This window comes from Lactuca serriola, chromosome 4 (genome assembly GCF_051521515.1).
Source record: "Lactuca serriola cultivar US96UC23 chromosome 4, Lser_US96UC23_V15, whole genome shotgun sequence".
NCBI lineage: Eukaryota > Viridiplantae > Streptophyta > Magnoliopsida > Asterales > Asteraceae > Lactuca > Lactuca serriola.
Window position 1 is genome coordinate 164,380,839 of NC_136411.1, and position 23,585 is coordinate 164,404,423.

A 23,585-nucleotide genomic window follows, 5' to 3' on the forward strand; every position below is an offset into this window, starting at 1 on the left:
TCAATGAGAGTGTGACATGTAGCAAAAGTTCTTTATTTATTAGGGATAATATATATATATATATATATATATATATATATATATATATATATATATATATATATATATATATATATATATATATATATATATATATATTTCTTAAGATTTTTAAAAACTTTTTACAACATTTTTATGATATTTTTTCTATAGGTTTTTCAAATACAATGTTTTAAATTTTGTTTATAATTTTTCTAAAACTTATTTTCATATAATTTAAATACAAGTGCTTTTAAACTAAATATTTTAAAAATGTTTTAAAATTTTCTTACATTTTCATACAAATTTTTTAATAACTTTTATATAGTTATTTATAAACTTTCTTTTATAATATTTTTAAAGTGTCTCACAGATTTTGTATGATAATTAAATAATTTTCTATAACATTTTAAAATACTTTTGTTAAATAGTAGTTTAAAACGTTGTATTAAAAAAATTAAAAGTTTATAAACTTATAATTTAAAAGTATTAAAAGGTTGTAATAATTTTAGAAACATTTACATTATATAGATTTTTTTTCTAATTTTCTAACTAATATTTTTTTTTCGTTTTTTGATAGACTCTCCATATTATTGTTACATATTTAATTTATTTAATTTTATTGTTACATAGTATTTACTTTAAAAATGTTGTATATGTTTAAAAATAAATGAAAAAAATTATAAAAGGCTATATAAAATATTTCAAAAACAAAAATATATTTATTAATTAAAAAACAAAGTTTAGACTTCATCAATATTTAATTAATATTTAAAAAATTACGAAGATTTTTAAAACAACGTTTGAAAAAAAAATCACTATTAAAAATAAAGAAAATGATTTATTAGGGCAATTAATTTTAGTTTTGTTCACATAGACAATTTACTTTTTTTTTATACATATTTAACTATTTGCCTTGTAATAACATAAGCCTTTAATGTTTCTGATAGCCGGCCTTAAATTTGCAAACTATAACTTGCAAATTATAAAGACCAATCATGAAATTTTACCTTTTAGTTGAAAAACAAAATTATATTGGTAATTAAATTTAAAAGTGCCATGTTTTGATAAATTTGTTTTCCGAATAGAATGGTTTGTTTTCAAATACGATTTTGTATTATAGTTTTTAATTTTATTTGGATTTTATAAAGTGATATACAATATATATATATATATATATATATATATATATATATATATATATATATATATATATATATATATATATATATATATATATATATATATATATATATATATATATATATATATATATAGAGAGAGAGAGAGAGAGAGAGAGAGAGAGAGAGAGAGAGAGAGAGAGAGAGATGTTTATTTGGGACCATGCTAATTTTATGAGACATGAATACGCGATTCTAGCATGTAATCTTGGAGATCAAAAAAATAATTTTTTTTTATAAAATGCATAATAAAAGGAAAATCCAAAAATTCTTTTTTTATTATTATTTTCGTTATTTAATATATCCACAAAAAATCACCGTTTTTTTCTTTTGAAATATAAGTGAAATATTCTAATAGAATATTACAATATAAATAATCAAATCAAAATTTTAAAATGTTAGAATATTCTAATATTCTATTTGAATTGTTAGATTTGTTGGATTTTCTAATATTCTATTAGAAATTTTTGAATATTTATAGTTTAATATTATAGTAGAATATTCTAATATTCTAAAAATTTGATTTGAATATTTTCAGTATAATATTCTATTAGAATATTTAACGTATATTTTGAAAAAAAAACAATATTTTTTTGGATAAAATAAATGACGAAAATAATATTAAAATTTTTTTTTGAAAATTTTCATTTATTTTGCATTTTAAAAATTTTTTTATCTTCAAAATGAATGGCTAGGATTGTGTCATGTGTCTCACAAAATATGATGGTTCAAATATTTCCAACAAGTATTGTGTGCCTCTAACAAACAATCCGAATTAAAAAAAAATGAATAATAAATCATAAAAAGGTATAATAATAATCTTAATTATGATAAATATTGTAAATAATTAAAATCATTAATAATCTTTAAATATGGAAATTAAAACCACATACCATACATAAACAAACACATAACAGGCCCCACCCACACTCGTATAACGGGCCCTGCCCACTGAGTATAACGGGCCCCCCACCCAAACTCACATATAGGGCCCCGCCCAAACTCGCATAACAGGCCCCACCTAACATATCAATCATATAAGCATATACACATACAAGAGTCACACATACATCTAGTATCCTAGCATAACTGATCATGGGCTGACATTGGTGCCTTTGACCCGCTAAACATGGTGAGGAAACTCACCTCGCGCTGCTGAATCTCACAGAAAGTACTATGGCTGTTGTCCTGCTAAAAAACCGCACGCTATCACAAAATAACATCCAATTAATAATTGGATCTCGACTCACACTAAGAGTCTAAACTAGGGTAAAAGACCTTTTTACCCTGCCCTAACTTGGCCCAAGGCCAAGGCCCAATCTAAATGTCCAAAAAAACCCAAATTCCAAAATAATCATCCAAGGCCCAAATATGGCCCAATTTTCCAAATTTGGCCAAAACCCTATATGGTCCTTTAACTAAGATCCAATTAAATATCCATAGCCCAAAATAACATTTTGGATGGCCCAATAATGTAATGACCGCAGATTCGGGCTAGTCAATTTAGAGATAATAAACGTCAAAAATGACATTTTGATAGAAGATTATTTATATTAAATAATATTAACCAAGTTATAGTATATATCACAAGGTTTCCGTACATATAAAGAATGCCAAAATCTAAGTTATAACGAAGAAGTTATGACCCATCAAAGTTTTACGGCAAAACCGGCAAGCCACCGCGTAACGTAAAAAGTGAACTATGATAAATTAATATTTAGCCTTAGCGAATCAAACGAAAGTCGTAGTATACATTAAAACGAGAACATGCATAAAAAGAACATCCAAATCAGACTGCGTATGAGGAACTTATGATTTTTCTAAGATTTAGCATAGCAATGCACAGCCTGAAATTCGCATTTTAGATCGAGTAGTTTTTAGCCAAAACAATCTAAATGAGAATTGAAGATATCATTAATAGGAGTTCAATGATAACAAGACAGTCGAAAACGGAGTCCGTATGTAAAAGTTATGAATTTTACACGATCGTTAACAGTGTAATCTTCTCATATTGTTAAATTTAAAATCGGTCGAGAAATAGCTGATGGAGTCAAAAGGAGAGTTGTAGATCTTGTCAATACCTACACATGGATATAGATAACTTCAAAAACGATGCTCGTATGCGAAAGTTATGGAGTTTAGAAGTCGGAAGGGTGCTGCTGAAAAGTGGGTGACGTGGTGCGATCTGAGCCATTGCTTTCTCCCCACGCATTGCCACCAGATGGTGACATGTGGCACCAACTCGACGAGTTGGAGGCCAAAACTCGACGAGTTTGACCCAATTCCAGCCTATAAATACCATGCGAGAGCGCCTTCATTTTTCACACCAAAACCCCTTCACTTCTTTCTCTAAGCCTCCCAAAACCCTCCCAAAGCCCTAGTAACCTCAAGGTGCTAGAGGAAAGCCCCAGAGCGCCCAAAGGCTCCGAGAAAAAGAGTTTTTTGGCTCAGAAGTTTTGCCCTGCAGTGCCGGGTTCCTCGCTAAACCCCTTGTAAGTTGAGTTATGCTTACCGTATTTTAAGTATAACTTATGTTTAAGTTCATTATCGTTATTATGAACCTATAAACAAGATTTATCAGTGATTCCAAGTCGTTATACTAATTGATCTACTTACAAGGATTATGTCTAGGCTGTAATTTAGTGAGGTGTTTAAAGTGGGATTTCCAAATAGTATACTTCGTATACTAAACGGACCTGACCTCCGATATGATCCTACTTGGTTGTTCCTTACTTCATAGATCATGAAAGTAGACTTTGATTTAATGATGAATCTAGACTAATATTAGTTGTAATAAATATTAGACTAAGACTTAGCGATAATAATGCTAGATTACGTCAAAGGAAAAGACAATTGCTAGAAGCAAAGCGCTGCTCGAATTTCGAATCGTCACCTTAACAAGTGAGTGCATAGTTACTTTCATCTTACACATAGATGTGAAGTATTTAATATAAATTACGTGCTATGTATGCATATTATTTGTGTTCTTGATATCTATGCGGGATGAACGATTTATACATGTTTTAAATGATTTAAATTGTATATGTATATTATATCTGCAAATATGTTGGGTAAAAATGGGTAGATGAATGATGAGAGATGAAGGATGATATAGATGAACATCGGCAAATATGGACTTAGTGCCTGATAGATAAACCCTGGTAGCTATAGACTTAGTGTCAAACAGATAAACCCCGACAACTATGAACTTGGTGCCTTACGAATGAACATTGACAGCTATTGACTTAGTGCCTTACAAATGAACGTTGGTAGCTATGGATTTAGTACCCTATAGATGAACATTGGAAGCTATGGACTTAGTGCGTAATAGATAATATCGACAACTATGGACTTAGTGCCTATTAGATGAACCTTGGTAGCGATGGACTTCGTGCCTATTCCTTAGGACAATCTTAGGAGTGAATGAATGAAAGAATATATGATTTTTAGGATAGATCCTTAAGAATAAAGAAGACAATGGGGATGGGTAACTAGGTTGATTGTTGGATGATTAAACATAATAATTTTATTATTGTGGGTTGAAAACCCTATGTACTCACCAGGTTTCCCAACCTGACCCACTCAGTTTATTTGTATCATAGGTGTCGATAAGAAGCTACATTACATAGAGAGATTGAAGGAGATGTAGATCACTAGTGTAAATGAATATAAGGTCTGTTTATGCTTATGTTTATGTATTGACGATGACATCCCCAAGTTTTAATATAAACAAAAATACATTTGTTCGGAAATGCTTTGATAATATATTTACCATGTTTTCTAGGAACAAATTCCGCAATATTATTCTTTAAAAAGAGATACTCTGATTTTCAAATAAGCATAAATAAAATTTTTAAAATGACCGTGAATTGTGGATGTCACAAATAATGCCCTAATCATCTATATTCCAATCATGGCCCTACACCGTGAGCCCAAACCTTCCGATGCCCAACTGCTGAGTACGCAGGTTGTACTCAGCTCGTACGTTAAGCGTACTCTCATGGAGGCTTGTACGCGCGACATACCAACTTGTACGCCCAGTGTACTCCTCAGCTTTGCCAACCTTCCTTATTAAGAACTTATTCGGTTAAGACTTCGACCCAAAACCTAGATTTGACTTCCCTAAGGTGGTTTATCATGTAAAGTTACTAACTCTATGTTCGATTAGGTGTCTAAGTTCATAACTATAATTGGTATGTAGTTGACCCGATAGTATCATGGTCCTTTTGGGTTGCCTTCACCATAACAATATGATATGATGAGTTTTTGGAGAAAGAGGTTAATTAATGATTAATTAATATATTATAAGAATAATATATTAATTTAGAAATCATATTATTTAATTAGTATTGATCAGAAATTAATTTAGTGATCAAAAGAGAACGATTAAAAGAATGGGGACTGATTATGTAAATCAGTAATAGTTGTAGTTTGGGCTAATGGATCCTATTGGTATAGCATGGATGAAAATCTATGGGGAGCCCATAGGGTTTTCGTCCAAATCTTGCCATATGGGGGTGCATATGTTGCTTAGGGCCTAAGCAAGGAAAATTAGGGTTTCCAGTTGTAAAACCCTAGTAGCTCAGCTATATAAGGAACCCCTAGGTTATAGTTTCCGACGATGCATTCTTAGAGAACCCTTTGGCTGAAAATTGTGAAGCTCCACAACCTTTATCATTCTTCCTCATTGCTAGTGGTGTTTGCGACTCCATTAGAGGTGCAATAGTTGAGGCACTAAGCTCTTGAAGGTTAAGATCAAGCAATCAACAAGAAAGGTATTCTTTTAAATCTTGTCTATTCATTGGATATGAAAATATATATGCTAGATTAGGGTTTTTCTTTGGAAAATTATTATGCATGTATAACTTGAGAAAAACCTAGATCCAAAGCAATTAGGGTTGCATATGCACCATAAGAATGATGTAATGCTCAAAAACCATCGGTGGTATCAGAGCTTAGGGTGTTTTTATGTTATATTTGATGTTATTGTGTTTTTCAAAGCTAGATCAAAAATCGATTTTTGGCTTCTGACTGTAGAACTCGACTAGTCCTAAGATTGACTCGACGAGTTGGACCTACTCGACGAGTCCATGCCCTGACTCGACAAGTTGGTTCGTCAGATGGCAGATTTTTCGGATTTCAAGCCTAAATTAGATAAGGATTATTACCTTAAATTGTTTTAACAATTAAAATTAGAATTTTCTGTCATGGTAATGAAGATCCTCGTCTAATCGGAAGATAATGGTGAAATTTTAAGATAATGTTTAAATTATGTGATTAGTTTAATTATTTAAAATTTGATCTAGAAATTTTGAAAAGTTTCAATACTTTCCCTCAAGTTTTGAAATTTAAAATTAGATTAAAAGTTTTAATTTTTGAAATATTAAATTCTAAAACAATAATGTTTTAAAAGTTTAAAATACAACCCTTAGCGGTATGCAACCCAAAGTTTGAATATGAGATCGAGTGATTTCTAGCCAAAACAATCTAAACGAGAATCGAAGATCTCGTCGATAATAATGCAACGGTAAAAAGACAGACGAAAAAGGACGTCAGATGAAGAAGTTATGAATTTCTAACGTAGTTTTCCTGTCCCAGCATACTAAAAATAATATAATAAAAGTTAAATTCAAAAATAGTCGGCGGAGTCTAAACGAGAGTTATAGAGCATAATCTCACCTACGCGTGCATATAAAGAACGTCGAAAACGGAGTTCGTATGCGAAAGATATGAATTTCTAAAGTTCGGGGAACGAACTTCCACCTATGTCAGAGCTCATGACGTGAACACAGTGTTCACAACGTGAGCAGGTGATGGACGCCTTCCACGGCAAGTGGCCTGATGATGAACACAATGACATATCGAGCTCATGGCGTGAGCCCTTGTGGCTCACAACGTGAGCATATGATTTTAGCCTCCTATAAATAGAAAGTGAGGCCAACCGAGTTTTGTTGCTCAATTTCTTTCCTCTCACCCATATTACCTCGTTTTACGTGCAAGTTATACCCCTGAAGCCCCGGTAGCAATCTGACCCCCGAACCAAGTCCTGAAGGTCCGAAGATCCCGAGAAGAAAAGAGTTTCCGAGCCGAAGCTCTGCCTGCGAGAAGCCCTGTGTGTGAAGATATCATGGATGCACCGAAGAATACTGCTTTTAGAGTCGTAGTGCTGTCCGATAATCTTCTTATCAAGTGAGTGCATAGTCCCTTTTATATACATGATTTTAATACAAGTATTGTTGTAGGTATTAAGTATATGTTTTGAGTGAGGGTATATTCCTTTTTCTTATAACACATAAGTATGAAGTATCTCATATGGAATGTGTGCTATGTATATATATATATATATATATATATATATATATATATATATATATATGATCTGTTTATCTGGAATGAGTATTGAATGTATATCTTATCAAGTTTATAAGTTGAATCTGAATGAATATGTATGTTTCTATCTACAAAAATGTTGGGTAGAATTGGGTAGATAGTTGACGTGTGATAAACTGATGAGAGGCCTCGATGTTATTGTGATCCAGTTATCTAGCGGAGTTTAGATGACGACCACAGACTTTTCTAGACAGTCTAGTGGAACGCTGGCAGGCTCGCCACCTGTAGGTGTTAATGAACTTGGGTGTTCATTTGATGTACTCCGTCCCCCACATGGTTGCCTTGTTTGACATATATTGCTGAGGAAACCCCAAAGCATGTGATGTCGCCCCGATGAAAATCCTTAGACTAGGTCCCTTGTGATAGTTGTTTTAGGGACGTAAAGTGAGGATAAAGGGAATGAGTAATTGGGTTATTTTTGGTTGATGAAATTAATATAAATATTTATTGTGGGTTGAAATCCCTATATGCTCACCAGGCTCCCAAGCCTAACCCACTCAGTTTTCTTTGTATTACAGGTAGTGGCGCAAGAGCATAAGTTGGATGACTTATCAAGACATTTTGATTATAGGCCTGTAGTGTATATAACTGTTGTAAGGCTTATAATGTGCCGTTTATGCTTTTGTCTGTATCGGAACATGACATCCTGAGTTTTGTTATAATGAAAATACATTTCTTTAAGAAATTCTTTGGTAAATCTTATTTTATCATATTTCGTTTTGGGAACAAATTTCACAGCTCTTTTAATCAAAGGATTACTCTGAAACTATTTTAAAAGCATAAATTAAACCGATCTTTTCTGGCCGTGAATTTGGGGATGTCATACTATAAGGGGTGTTTAAGGAAGCGGCTTGTATAATGACCGCCATTCGGTATTCACTCTTACCCACCGTACTCTTTACTAGTGGAGGGTCGTTAGACGAACAGGTAGGATAGGACATTAATTCCTCATTAATAAGTATAATGAAAGTTATAAAGTAACTAAATGTTTTTATAAATTCCCAATATTAGTTACTTTAGGAAAATATGAAAAGGATGCTAGCCCATGAAATTGCACTTTGCACCTTGCCAAGTAGTTAATGGAGCGTGTGTGGTTAAGCGGCACACTGACTTGGACTAACAAGGGTGACAAATGGTAGCTCGAGAATTATAATAGATCAATGGAGCGTGTGTGGTTAACCGACACACTGATTAGATGGCAAATGACTCAAGAGTGCCAAGCTAATTTGCATGGTTATTCACACCTTTTTTGTGATCCTCGGTATCCCAGTCACAAACTTGAAGGGCATAATCGAGATTAAACATGCCATTGAAAAGTTCAATGAATCTCAAAAGAATCTAGGAATTTCATTTCATTTAAAACCTAATTTTTCATTTCGTTTTTCGTGGTGGAATTGGTAAATCGTCATTTACCTACCTTCAAATAATTTGTAATTGGATTACGACATCCCTCTTCTGAATTGTAAATTATTGTGTTGGGTCCTAGCCTTAATATTGCATTTGGGTGTTATATTAAGGATTCTTTATCTAATCAAAACTTTGTCTCTTTTCTTTTTCATATGTATGGCTCAAACAATGCTTATGGCTCAAACTCCAACTCCACTAGCTCCTTTTCTCTTTTGAACATTTGTGTTAGGGTCACCTTCGATGGATCCATTTTCAATGATTGGATTCACAACATCCATATGGCCTTGCGATACGAGCAAAAAGAATACGTCCTCGACAAAGAGCTCAAAGAGATAGATGAAACCAATGAATCTGCTGAAGAAATAGCTGAGTATAGGGCTCATGAAAAAGACGCGACAAAGGTGTCGTGCATAATGGTAGCCACTATGACTCCTGAGCTACACCGGTTCTACGAGGACTACTGGCCTTATGACATGTGCCAACATTTGATGGAAAAGTACCATCAAAGCGCGCATTAGGAAAGGTATGAGATTGTTGCCTCACTAATAACTACCAAGATGAATGATGGAGAATCCATCACGAGCCACTTGCAAAGGATGCACAGGTATGTGGATCGGTTGCTCAAGTTGAATGTCAAATTTGACGAAGAGTTGGAGATTAATATCATTATCCACTCTTTACCTCCTTGTTATGATCAGTTCATGATGAATTATCATATGAACAAGGAGGAAGTCACCTTGAGCAAACTTCAAGGTTTTTTGAGAACTGCTGAAAGTGGACTCAAAGGCAAAGCTGTCGAGTCCGCCCTACTGCTGCTGCCCCCGTCCTCGCTATAGGACATGGAAAAGGGAAGAAGAGGAAAGCTCCCTATAGGAGCCACAAGGGAAAGTCCCATGATGGGTCCTCCGGATCCAAAGGTAAAACCAGCTTTGCTACTCCCTCATCCGATCCTAAAGAAACAACATGCTTCCACTGTAATGGCAAGGGGTATTGTAAACGAAGTTGCCTGAAATACTTGCACGACATCAAGGATGGGAAGATAAAGCCTTGCTTCGTAGGTATTTATACTATTCAATCTAATAACTCATCACATGCTAGTTCTTGGGTCCTTGATACAGGATGTAGTTTTCACATTTGTTCTGATTTGCAGGGGCTAAAAAGAAGTAGGGACGTGGAGCATGGGAAGATGAACCTGATAACGGGGAATAGGAAATCATCGTCTGTCACCAAGATCGGGATTTACTCTTTAGTGCTTAGTAGCGGGTTAGGATTAGAGTTGAATGATTGTTCCTACTCGTCATAAATGACGAGGAATATTATTCCTTTTTATGGTTTGTACATACAAGGTTTTAGATTTTCATTTAATAATGAAATTGGTTCTATTAATGCTTTCTATAATGGCACTTTATATTTTAAAGCATTGCCTTGTAATGATGTATATGAAACTGTGATGGTTGTAGACAACTGAGGAAATAATGTGTTGCACATCGATTCGTCTAATGGTTTAGACAAGGCATGCTTGTGGCATTGTCGTCTTGGACATGTCAACAAGAAGCGCATAGCCCAACTCCAAAAGGATGGAGTCTTGGAGTCGTTTGAACTAAAGTCGAATGACACGTTCGAATCTTGTTTGCTTGGAAAGATGACTAAATCACGTTTCCCTGGTACCTGTGAAAGAGTTTAGGGATTGTTGGATCTCAAACACACAAATGTGTGTAGGCCCTTCAGATCCACCACAAGGGATGCTAATCGCTTCTATGTGACTTTCACCGACGATTATAACAAATATGGATATATCTACTTAATCAAGCATAAGTTGGAAACCTTTGAAAAGTTCAAAGAGTATAAGCAAGAAGTGGAGAATCAATTGGGCAGGAAGATAGAATTGCCCAAATTCAATAGGGGTAGTGAGTATCTTAGTATCGAGTTCCACGACTATCTTAAGGAATGTGGAATTGTTTCACAATTGACACCACCTAAGACACCGCAACTCAATGGTGTGGCTGAGAGGCGCAATCAAACCTTGTTGGACATGGTTCGTTCCATGATGAGTCGAACTTCATTACCTATCTCATTTTGGGGGTATGCCTTAGAGACTGCTGCCCATATCCTTAATCTAGTCCCAACTAAGAAGTTTGCCAAACCACCTCACGAGATGTGGACATGGAAGGCTCCCTCGTTAGCACATATCAAAGTTTGGGGTTGCGAGGCTTTCGTAAGATGAAAGACTCATGAAAAGCTTGAACCTCGTAGTGAGCGATGTATTTTCATCGGCTACCCACAAAAATCTTTTGGATATCTTTTCTACAGACCTAGTGACATCGTGGTCTTTGTAGCAAGGATAGGGGTTTTCCGCAAGAGAGAACTCTTATGCCAAGAGGACAGTGGGAGGCAAATTGATCTTGAAGAGCTTCAAGAAGCAAGCGGTGAAGGAACCTCTAACACTAGCGGTCAACCTAAGGAAGAGATTCTTATTGAACCAATTGACGAGTCATTACCTGTAAGTCGTTCCTCTCGATTTAGGATGGTACCGGAGATTTATGGTTTTCATATTACTACGGAAGGTGATAGGTTTATTAGTGATAGTACACTGGTAAATTTGGATGAGCCTACTAACTACAAGGAAGCCATGGCGGGACCAAAGTCTGCAAAGTGGAAAGAGGAAATGGACAGCGAGATTCAGTCCATGTATGGCAATCAAGTTTGGAACTTGGTTGACAACGTACCGGGTCGTAAGACGGTCGGGTGCAAGTGGATCTTCAAGATGAAGACCGACATGGATGGTAAAGTGCATACGTTCAAGGCACAACTGGTTGCTAAGGGCTTCACTCAAACCCCGGGGGTTGACTGTGTTGAGACCTTCTCACCAGTGGCCAAGATCAAGTATATTAGGGTTATGTTAGCTATCGCTGCATTTCATGATTATGAAATTTAGCAGATGGATGTCAAACCGCTTTCCTTAATGGGAAGGTGGCTGAAGATGTTTACATGTGTCAGCCAGAGGGTTTTGTGGATGCTAAATACCCCAATAGAGTATGCAAGCTTGAGAAATCCATTTATGGATTGAACCAAGCGTCTCGTAGATAGAATCTTTGTTTCGATGAGAAAGTCAAAGAGTTTGGATTTTCGAGAAGCGAGGATGAATCATGTATGTATGTCAAGGAAAATGGGAGCATAATTAGCTTTCTAGTTTTTTATGTTGATGACATACTGCTCATAGAAAACGACATCCCGACCTTACAGGAGGTTAATTCTTGGCTTGGGAAGTGTTTTGCTATGAAGGATCTAGGAGAAGTTGCTTACATTATGGGAATAAGGATATTGAGAAACATAAGTAGGACACTAAAAGGACTTAGTCAAAGTACTTACTTGGACAAGGTGCTGAAACGTTTTAGCATGGAGAATTCCATGAAGGGGGAATTACCAATCCAAAGCAATACCAAGCTAAGTAAGACTCAGAGTCCGAGTACCGATGTTGAGATAACGGAAATGAGTCGAGTGCCATATGCTTCCGCCGTTGGATCAATCATGTACGCTATGACATGTACTCCCCTTGATGTGGCTTTTGTGTTGAGCATTGTTAGCCGATATCAAGGGAACCTGGGTAGAGCTCATTGGACTGCAGTAAAGAACATTATTAAGTACTTGCGAAGGACTAAGGACTGGGTTCTTACACTTGGTGGGAGTGATGAACTGAGAGTGACAAGGTATAGTGACGCCAGGTTTTAGACCGACAAAGATAAATTCTGCTCTCAGTCGGGCTGGGTATTTACCCTAAATGGAAGACAATGGCGGATCCACAAGGTAGATACCCCTAAAAAAAAATTTAATAGTGTTAATTTTTTCGGAAAAATTCGTTTTATGTTGCGGTTTTATATCTGAAAAAAATTGGGCTACCCTAAAAAATTTTAGGTTATTTCTAAATGGACCAAAATATAAACTAGCCCAAATAGTCCAAAAATTTTAAGCCCACAACAATTAATTTATTGAAACAGATAGGTATTAAGCCCAATAATCTAATGAAAACAAAAAAAGGAAAAAAACGTAATAACGTGATTTGGTAATTGGATTTGGATTGCCACTCCTTGTGTCGACAACTTCTAAAATTCTACTCAATTGCCGACTTCAAAAACCAAATTGTTTTCTACCCTTGCGCTTGCGGCCTTGCTATGCGATCGTGGAGTTGGAGATCAAGACATCAAGTGATTCAGTAATTGGAGTCGGACATCAGTCATCACAAAATCACAATGAAACAGGTTAGTTTAACCAAAATACTCATCCTTATTTAGGTTTATTCAAATTCTAATTTTTTGTTGTTATGTTTGAAAAGTTAGAAATTAACAATTAACTTTGTTAAATTATGACCTTAGGGTTAATATTTAATGATTATTTATTGTTTAAACTTGAAATCAAGTTATAATTGATATATTTTTATTGTAGATTGCTATTTGTTCATTTATTGTTGAAACTTGGAATCAAGATTATAGTTGATATATCTTGATAATTGATGATTTGACTGTAGGTTGCTAGGTTGTTATTTGTTGACTATTGTTGAAACATGTAATCAAGTTTGTAGTTCATATATTTTGATTGTAGGTTGCTATTAAAAGTTTTTTCAAAAGACATTTAGATGTTGGAGACAACAATGGTGAAGGAACTTCCAAAAAAAATAAGCCTAATGAAAGTAATGAAGCTCCACAAACTAATCAACCAATGCCAAAACCACAAGAAACACAATCTAATGAACCTACTCAAGTTCCACAAACTAATCAACCAATACCAAAACCAAAAGTGATACAACCTTTTGATTTGAATGACCTTCCTTCGGACCCGGGAGATAGGCCAAAAATTACATCTTATAATCCTAATCAAAGAGATGAAATAAGGAGGGCATTTTGTAAGTTTGGTGAATTTGTTTGTAGAAGTTGTTGCGGTACTTAAATATGTCAAAGTGGATGGGTCTACTTTATCTAACCGTAATCAAGCAAAGGGTATTTTGTCATATTTCAAGACACTTGACTTCGTGTTTCTTTTAAAATTGATGTTGAAAATTCTATGCCTCACGGATAGCTTGTCAAAGCATCTTCAAAAAAAAGATCCAAATATTTTGGAAGCGGCTTCGTTAGTAAAAGGGACAAAGAAAGCATTGCTAGTTTTTAGAAAAGATGGGTTTCCACAAATTTGGAAGAAGGTATGTGCTTTTTGTGAAAAACACAGTATTGGAGTTGTGGACATGTCGGAATATTATGTTACCCCACGCAAGCGTAGGACCAATAAGACTAATCAACATCATTTTGAAGTTGTGATTTTTAACACAATTTTAGATATGCAAATTCAAGAATTTGGGGATAGATTTAGTGAAGTTGGCACAGAGTTGATGGATAACATGGCGGCATTGAGTCCTTGTGACTCATTTTCTAGTTTTGATAAAGCAAAGTTGTTAAAGTTAAGCGAGATATACAAAAACGATTTTGACAATTCAGAAAGGACGCAACTTAATGGACAACTTGATATCTATTATCACTCTTTGGTCCATGATGAGAGATTTTTCAACTTGAAGGGAATTGCCAACCTCTCTTGTTTGTTGGTGGAAAGCGGGAAGCACCTCTCTTTTCCTTTGGTTTATAGATTATTAAAACTAGCATTGGTTTTGCCCGTCGCAACTGCAATCGTTGAACGGTGTTTTTCTGCAATGAAGTTCTTGAAGACCGAATTGCGTAATAGAATAGGTGACGATTTTTTGAATGGTGCTTTGATTTGTAGTGTAGAAAAAGAAGCACTAGAGAATGTTAAGACTGAAAATGTAATTACTCGTTTTCGTAAAATGAAAGATCGAAGAGGTGAACTTTAAAATGTAATTTTGTTATGGAAGTTGAACTTTATATTTAATAAAATTGCGTTTTTTTTCTTATTGTATATTAAACAAAAAAAAATTGGGGATACGCCTTTAGTTTGACCCTGGCTCCGCCACTAATAAAAGAGCAGTTACTTGGAAAAGTTCCAAGCAAGAGACCGTGATTGATTCAACGTGCGAATCAGAGTACATAGTAGCGAGCGAAGCTTCGAATGAGGCAATATGGTTGAATAACTTTATTGGAGACCATGGAACCAAGGGATCATGGTAGATCCAGACACATCGACAGAAAATACCACTTCATGAGACACTGGGTAGAAGAGGGACTCCTCGTAGTCAAGAGGGTATCGTCAGAGGAGAACCCAACAGATCCATTCATAAAGGGTCTGAGCAGGGTTAAGCATTTACAACATGCGATGAGCATTAGTCTGAAGGAAGATATTAGTTTTAGTGATTAGATAGATGTTTAGAAACACGTAATAGATAAATGTAATTGACATTTGATGATTAAGTAATGGAGATTTATTTATGAGTAAAATTTACTATCTTGTGTGTGACAACCCGAAGTTTATTTTATTGCTATAACCCGTTCCGTCAATAAAACTCATCTTTATCGAATTGTTTCGCTTATATTTTGAATTAAGTCATTAAATTTGAGACGTTTATTATGACTTAATAGGTGTCCAAACACATTATAAGCTCATGAAAACGCTGAAATGTTGTACAAAAATCATAACAACCACTGTTTGGAGCTACATAACTCAGCCAAAACCAAACCAAATAACATGTTTCTTGTTTGTAAAACGTATAAAATACAGAGGACTACAATCTGGGAAAAAAATCGCCTCACTCCGAGCTTGTATGAGGATTTTATGACGGTTCAAAGTTGGACAAAAAATCAAAAAAATGCTGAAATGTTGTACAAAAATCATTACAGCCACTGTTTGGAGCTACATAACTCACCCAAAACCAAACCAAATAACCTGTTTCTTGATTGTAAAACGTATAAAAGACAGAGGACTACAATCTGGGGAAAAAATCGCCTCCTTCCGAGCTCGTATGAAGATTTTATGACGGTTCAAAGTTGGACAAAAAATCAAAAAAATGTTGTAATACATCGTAACAGCCACTGTTTAGGGCTGTGTAACTCAACTATATCTTAATCTATTAAGCTATTTTTGAGCCTAAAACATTACCAATACAAAGAACTACAATCTAGAAAAACTATCTACTCATTCCGAGATCATATGAAGATTTTATGGTTGTTCAAATAACAAAAACAATCTAAAAAAAACTAAAATTAAAGAAAACTAATTGCTTTTGTACATGAAACTCAAGCACAAACTAGAAACATATGCAAATCGCATGTAGTAGTCAAAATTGACATTCAAAGAACACAAAAATTGCATTCAAACATCAAGAATTGATTTTATCAAAGCAAGATTAATTGCCATACCTTTAATTGGAGGAGGTTGGTGATAAAATCGACAAAGAAGTGAAGTCGTCTTTCTTCCAATCGAGCAACAATGAAAATCGACAACAAATTGAAGTCGTGAATTATGATCCGCTCGATGTACGACTATTTGTAGGGCAAACGATACGAGGACGTGGTGCGAATGAGCGATTGCATGAGAAATCAAGTAAAAAAATTGGATCAATGTTCTCAATGGGGTTTGAATTGGGGTAAACTGAAATCTCCGCTTTTATTTTCTCCAATTCTCGATTGATGCCAATTTTTTATTTTCTCCCCCTTTCCTTCTTAAAAATAGAGAATTATTTTGATGGAAAAGGAATTGATTTATTTCTCAATTTCCTATTTTTTGTACTAACCAAACAAGGGAAAAGGAATCAATTCCTTTTCCCTAGGTTTATTTCTCTGTACCAAACACCACCTAAGAGAATTTGGTGAAATTTGAGCTTGAAAGTGAGTTTATTAGTGTTTTGTGGTGAAGAAGTAAAAGAGGAACACTTGAAGGTGTAGCTTGAGCTTGTAGATCCATAGTTACCTTCACATTTGCAAGAATTTTGAGGTATGGTCTTTTGTGCTAGATCTAGTTCATCGTGTTATTTATGCATTTTTTTAGAATTTTGAGTTAAATTTGAGCTTTTGATCTACTTTAGAAGCAATGGATGTTAGATCTTAGCTCCATGGAGGTTCTTTGTTCATAAAAATGCAAACTTTGTGTAAGATATTGGTCCATGCAAGTGTTAAGAGCCTTATTAAGCTTCTTTTTGTGTGTTGAGTCCCATTAAGGCATGTATGAGAGGAAATTTGGCAACTTTATTATTTAAGACCTTGTCTAGGGATTAGATTTGTGTTTCGACAAATTGACTTAACCCAATAAGAGTTTAATGTTGATTTTTGGCCTCTGATGAGTACGTTGGGCGTACGTGGGAGCACGCTCAACGTAATGTTGGATTCTTGCATAAACAGCTTGTACATTATGCTTTATGTGTCACACCCAAAAACCAAGAACGACGGAAACGTTCTGGGGCGGAGGACGTCATGTAAAGTATCATAACAATGCAAAGTAGTAAACAAGCAACAACATCATCCATTGCATTAATAGAATAATTTTAATTACAAGTGTGCTCTTTCATTGTATAAAACAACATAATGAATATTCAAAATAAAAGACGAGTCTTGACTGCTCTGTCTTCACAAAACCTGGTCGTTGTACCTGTCTATTTGTGACCTGAGAATACAAGTTATTTTGAAAGTGAGTATCAACAATAAAGCTGGTGAATTCATAAGTATTAATGTGTCTTTGATTTGTAAAACAGTAAAGAAAGACTTGTAAATGTTTGAAGAAAAGTTTGTATAAGTATGAAAGTGTTTGTAAGTAATTGTAAACGTTTGAAAACCCTAGAAAATCTCATATTTCCTACTAGTATAAAAAGTAGTCTTCTACCAAGACCCGACTGTTTTGAAAGAAACCTTCTACCAAGACCTGACTGTTTTGTAAGTAGCTATCTACCAAGACCCGGCTGTTTTGAAAGAAGCCTTCTACCAGGACCTGACTATTTTGTATGTAGCCTTCTACCAAGACCTGACTCTTGTGTGATTCCTTGTACTTAGGATAGTAAGTAGTATCTCCTAACTATACCTATTATAGTTACTAGTAATGTACGTGTATAAACAAAGTATGCCTTTGCTACCCAAAGGTATTGAACTGACTAATGGAACTTTTAAGTCTATATATGTATACATGATATATAACTAGTATTTAGACGACATTTGGACGAATAACCAATACCCTAAGGCCACATCCAAATGAGGAAAAGGAAATAAAGTGAGCTAGCCGTCCTAAGTCCTTTAAACATTACTTATATAACCATACATATATGGGCATGCATTTGACAATATAAAAGTATAAAAGAAGTTTTGTAAAACCTTTGAAAGATTTAATAACTAAGAAATGATGACTTGATGTCAGTTTATAAAACAATTTGAAAACAGTTTGTTTGATAAGAACAGTTTTAAGCATAAGAAAACCTTTGTTTGAAACACAATTGTAACAGAGTTTGAAAGGAAACATACAGTATGTAAGACAGTTTGATAAATAGTTTTAAACATGTAAAAACATTTGAGAAAGCCATTTGAAGAAATCTGTTTGGTAAAACAACTAAAAGTGTAGTAAATCCATTTGTATGCTGGTTATTAATCACATGTGATTGATGTACTAACTAGCATGATTCAACTTGTATTCCCCCCATAAAAGCATTTAGAAACATTGGTATGAACTCACCTGCAGTGAGTGGATCAAATGGAAGTGTCGGACAAGTGTTTGGTGTCAAGTGAAGACTTAAACACACACAATGATCCTAATAACATATAAAGACATATGTATGTATATATATATATATATATATATATAATCAATGATTATAACACTAATTAGACAAGTATAAACATTCTAAGTCATGGAAAACACTTTGGTCAAAGTGTTAGGAGGCCATTGGGTTACAACCAAGGATTATAAGGCTTTGTAAGTGAGTTTATGGTCCATAGACCATACTTGTTGGAGTTTACGGCCCAGGGGAGTTTACTCCTGGCCGTAAACTCTCAAATGGGTCACCGAATGAGGCTTAAAGGTAAGGTGTCTTATGTGGTTAAGTGTTCCAAGGCTTAAACAAGAGGCTAGGTGAGTTTAAGGTCCAAGAATGGCCCTTATATGTGTTTACGGCCTGGGGACCACTTCCCCATGAGTTTACGGCCGTAAACTCATGGTATGAAGTACCATTTTGTTTCTTGAAGTCCCTAGATCAATGGTGTATGGTTCTATACTAAGTTCCAAGGCTTGGTAAGGTGTTAGGGTGCATTTTGCCCCACTAAAAGGGGTTTACGGCCCAAGAACATGCCTTGGCCGTAAACTCCTTGGATCATGTGTTTCTTGATGATTTATAGGCTCTAAACATGTTAAACCTAGTGTACAACGAGTTAGAACAAGAGTACTTACGATCTAGGAGCTTGAATGGTCGTTTTTGGCCACGAACACTAGTGTGTGTTCTTGGTGAAACATGAAGATCTACACAAATGGAATGATTTCACGGATGAAATCATGTAAGATCACTAGTTTATGTAAGATATCAACTAGTTAGGACAAGGAACTTATGAGATTTGAAGATCGGGGACGAAGATCGGGATGATACTTGAGAGGATTTCAGCCAAGGGAAGTAAAGGAATGAACTAATGACCACCTTTTCATCATATAAGATGGAGTTTACGGCCCACATGGAGTTTACGGCCGTAAACTCCCATGTGGTGGCCGTGAACTCCTTGTAAAGGTGTTTTAGGTCGTTTCTTTGAGCTATAACTTCAACAGATAAACCTCGACACTTATCCCTTAAGTGTACAAGGCTCAGGACGCTCAAATAAACTCTTAATTGTGCTAAAAGATAATAGCAATGAGTTTGACTTTTAATGAAGTGTTTGACTGTACGGGATAGAAATTTTCGGGTTGTAACATCATGGCTGAGTATGCGGGGCATATGTGTCTGGGCGTACTCCCTAGGATGGCTATTTTGGGCCTTTTAGAATTTGGGCCTTGTTGGGCCATTGGACTTCTGACTTTGGGCCATGGATAAACTGTGGGAATTCTTGGTTTTGGTCCCGTGACAGTTTTTGGTCCCAATTAGGAAGTTAGGCCATATTGGGCATTGGGTTGCCATTTAGGAAATTGGGGTTTTTGAGAAAATTGGTTGGTCCAAGGTTTTGGGCCAAGTAAGGAAAGGGGAAAAATGGTCTTTTACCCTAGTTATAGGTTAAGTGGCTTTGATTCTTGTTTATGGGTCGAGATCCAATTATTAACTGGATAATGATTTGATGGTGCTAGCGCGCAGGGATTTCTAGATCAGCAGATTAAGAATTTATTGAGAGATTCAACGACTTGAGGTGAGTCTCCTCACTATACTCGTGGGTCAAAGGCACCAATGCCAGCCCACTAGGTTCTGTTATGTTAGATGTCTTTGTGACTCTTGCATGGTATGTTGGGCTAGGCTCATTTGTATGATGGGCTATGCCCATTGTATGATCGGGTTAGGCCCATTTATATGTTGGGCTAGGTCCATGGATCAAGAAGGCTAGTCCCATCGTATCTTATGTAGGGTGCTAACTGTCTTTGTGACTTTTTTTTTATTTGTATGATTGGGCTAGGCCTATTAGTTTGGTAGGGCTAGGCCTATTATGGTGGGTTTGGCCCAATATGCGGGCTTGACCCAATGTAAGGACTAGGCCCAATGGTATGTATGGTATGTGGTATTTTGGGGAAATCACTAAGTTTTGTGCTTACGATTTTTATGGTTATGGTTTTAGGTACTTCTGGTTCGAAAAGGAAGGGTCTGACATGATCAGAGTGCATTCCCCCATGTTTTCCGCATTGTGATGATTTTGGGATTGTACTCTGATGACTATTTATTATGAAATACTCTTGGATGTTTGAATAAAAGATAATAGTGTTTTTGATTGAATTGAAAATGAAAATTTTATTCTGGAATTTTGGGACATTACAATACTCAAGGACTAAAATGCTATATTTATTCATACATAAGGCTAAAATTGAAATTACCTCAACATCGGGATGTTAAAGTTACCATCATTGTGTTTTGAAACCAAAATTTTGAATCAAACCCAACATCTCTCTCTCTCTCTCTCTCACCCTCTCTCTTTGTCTCCCTATACACACCTTGGTTTTGACATACTCTCATTTTAACATCCACCCCTTCTCTAAACCTACGTCTCCCATTATCTATAGAAACCTAATATTAGCCACCACCACCATCACCACTTTCAACATTACTCCTAAACCTATCTCTGTATTCTTCATGTGCTTCTCTTAAAAAAACCTAGATCTAAACGCCAATGTACCCCATCATCACTGTTGATTCCCTCAAACATAGTTCCGCACATTGATCTAAATATCATCATCGCCACCACCACCACACCATGCACTGATGATGCTTCCCTCACCACCGCAATTATCATCACTTCCATTACTAACATAACCATCACCACTTCATCCCTTACCAAAACAGTTGTCACCAATACCTCTTTCATCATCATAGCGACCATCATTGCTTGATTCATTCAAGATATGTCACCATTACATCCTTCACTAGAACAATTGTCACCATTTTGGTTTGATTTGTTCCAAATATGTTCTATACCTCTTATTTTGGTTTAATTTATTTATTTAAGTAGATTTTTATTTCTATCAAGCAGCTTTAATATCAATCCACATATTATAACCTAACTCATCTTCTCCACTGTTAGTCCTAGGCTATAATATTAGTTTTAAGACTTGGAATGAAATATAAGTCTTTAAGGAGTCGTTGGTTTCTAATTTTGTAATCTAATACAATCGACCATTTTCCTAAAATATCGACGGTTGAAACATCCCCATATATTATGTGGCCATAAACATTTTTGTCTAACTTGTGGAACTTTATGGTTGCTAGCACAATTGTCAAGACACCATACCTTGGAACTTTGAGTGATCTACGATTATGTGATTTCTAACACCTTATCCCCAGCCTCGACCTCCATTATCCATCTTCTTCTTGAAGTGTTTTACAAGTCTCCCTTGTTGGTCCGCTTTGATTGAGATGCTCACTCGATATGTGTGGGAAATAAAGAAGGTCCTCAATGTTATTGCACCATAACCTTGAAGTTTTTCTTTATGATTCTTGAAACGATCCACAACCTCATCGACCATCATGTTTTCAAGTCCCCAAATTGCTCGATTGATATCATGATTTGCAATAATCTCATTTAGACAACTGAAAGGAACTTCTTCACCACCATAATGTCCTCAATCTTCTCACCTAAAGATCAAATGTTGGTCACAATAGTATTCAACATCATGGAAAACCCTCCACCGATTCACCATATTTCATTCGAATCACCTTGAAAGTCCTTTATGAAGGATTCTAATTCAGTATCCTTTTCTGAATTTGATTTATGTGTATCATTTGAGGCATTTCATGTGATTCCTTAGTCCTATCCTTCTTGGCTAACACAAGAAGCATGTCCCTCGAAATTTCTTAGTAAATGGTCGTAAGAGGTATCCGACTTTTCCCTTCCCTCACTTCTACATTTTTAGTTGCATCACACACTCATTATGCTTACAAACTCACCATTATATTTAGAGCACACACTAATATCTTTGGGAGCATTAGATAGGGTAGAGTAACTGTGACATCCCCAAAATCACGGCCAGAAAAGACCGATTTAATTTATGCTTTTAAAATAATTTTCAAAGTAATCCTTTGATTTAAAAGAGTTGCGGAATTTGTTCCCAAAACAAAATATGATATATAAAATTTATCAAAGCATTCCTTAAAGAAATGTATTTTCATTATGCTTACAAATTCACCATTATATTTAGAGCACACACCAATATCTTTGAGAGCATTAGATAGGGTAGAGTAACTGTGACATCCTCAAAATCATGGCCAGAAAAGACCGATATAATTTATGCTTTTAAAATAATTTTCAGAGTAATCCTTTGATTTAAAAGAGTTGCGGAATTCATTCCCAAAATAAAATATGATAAATAAAATTTATCAAAGCATTCCTTAAAGAAATGTATTTTCATTGTATATCAAAACTCGGGATGTCATGTTCCGATACAGACACAAAAGCATAAACGGCATATTATAAGCCTTACACCAGTTATACACAACTACTGGCCTATAAACAAAATATCTTCACAAGTTGTCTAACTTATGCTCTCGCGCCACTACCTGTAATACAAATAAAACTGGGTGGGTCAGGCTTGGGAGCCTGGTGAGCATATAGGGTTTTCAACCCATAATAAATAATTATATTTAATTTCACCAACCAACAATAACCCGATTACCCATTCCCGTTATCCTCACTTTACGTCCCTATGACAACAACTATTACAAGGGACCTAATCTAGGATTTTCATCGGGACGGACATTACTGCAAAGGGGTTTCCTCGACAATAGATGTCCTAAAGGCAAACATGAGGGGGATAGAGTACATCGATGAACACATCGTTTACAACACCTACAGGTTATGAACCTGCCAGCGTTCCATTGGACAGTCTAGAAAGAGTCTGTGGTCGTCATCCATACTCCGCTAGATGACTAGATTAACAACATCAACAACGAGGCCTCTCATCATTTTATTTCATCACACATCCACTATCTACCCATGTTCTACCCAACATATTTGTAGATATATATATATATATATATATATATATATA

The 23,585-nt window shown here is 35.3% G+C and overlaps 1 protein-coding gene across 1 annotated transcript; it reads left to right on the forward strand.

Annotated features, from left to right (window-relative positions):
• Positions 1 to 14,037: 14,037 nt before the first annotated feature.
• LOC145098975 (uncharacterized) lies at positions 14,038 to 14,847 on the forward strand. Its single transcript, XM_079036565.1, has one exon. It carries the CDS (start codon positions 14,038 to 14,040, stop codon positions 14,845 to 14,847), a length of 810 nt encoding a protein of 269 aa, XP_078892691.1.
• Positions 14,848 to 23,585: the final 8,738 nt, after the last annotated feature.

What these genes read in the sequence shown, in the direction of transcription:
- LOC145098975 (XM_079036565.1), top strand. Translation starts at nt 14,038, where the DNA reads ATGTTGAAAATTCTATGCCTCACGGATAGCTTGTCAAAGCATCTTCAA.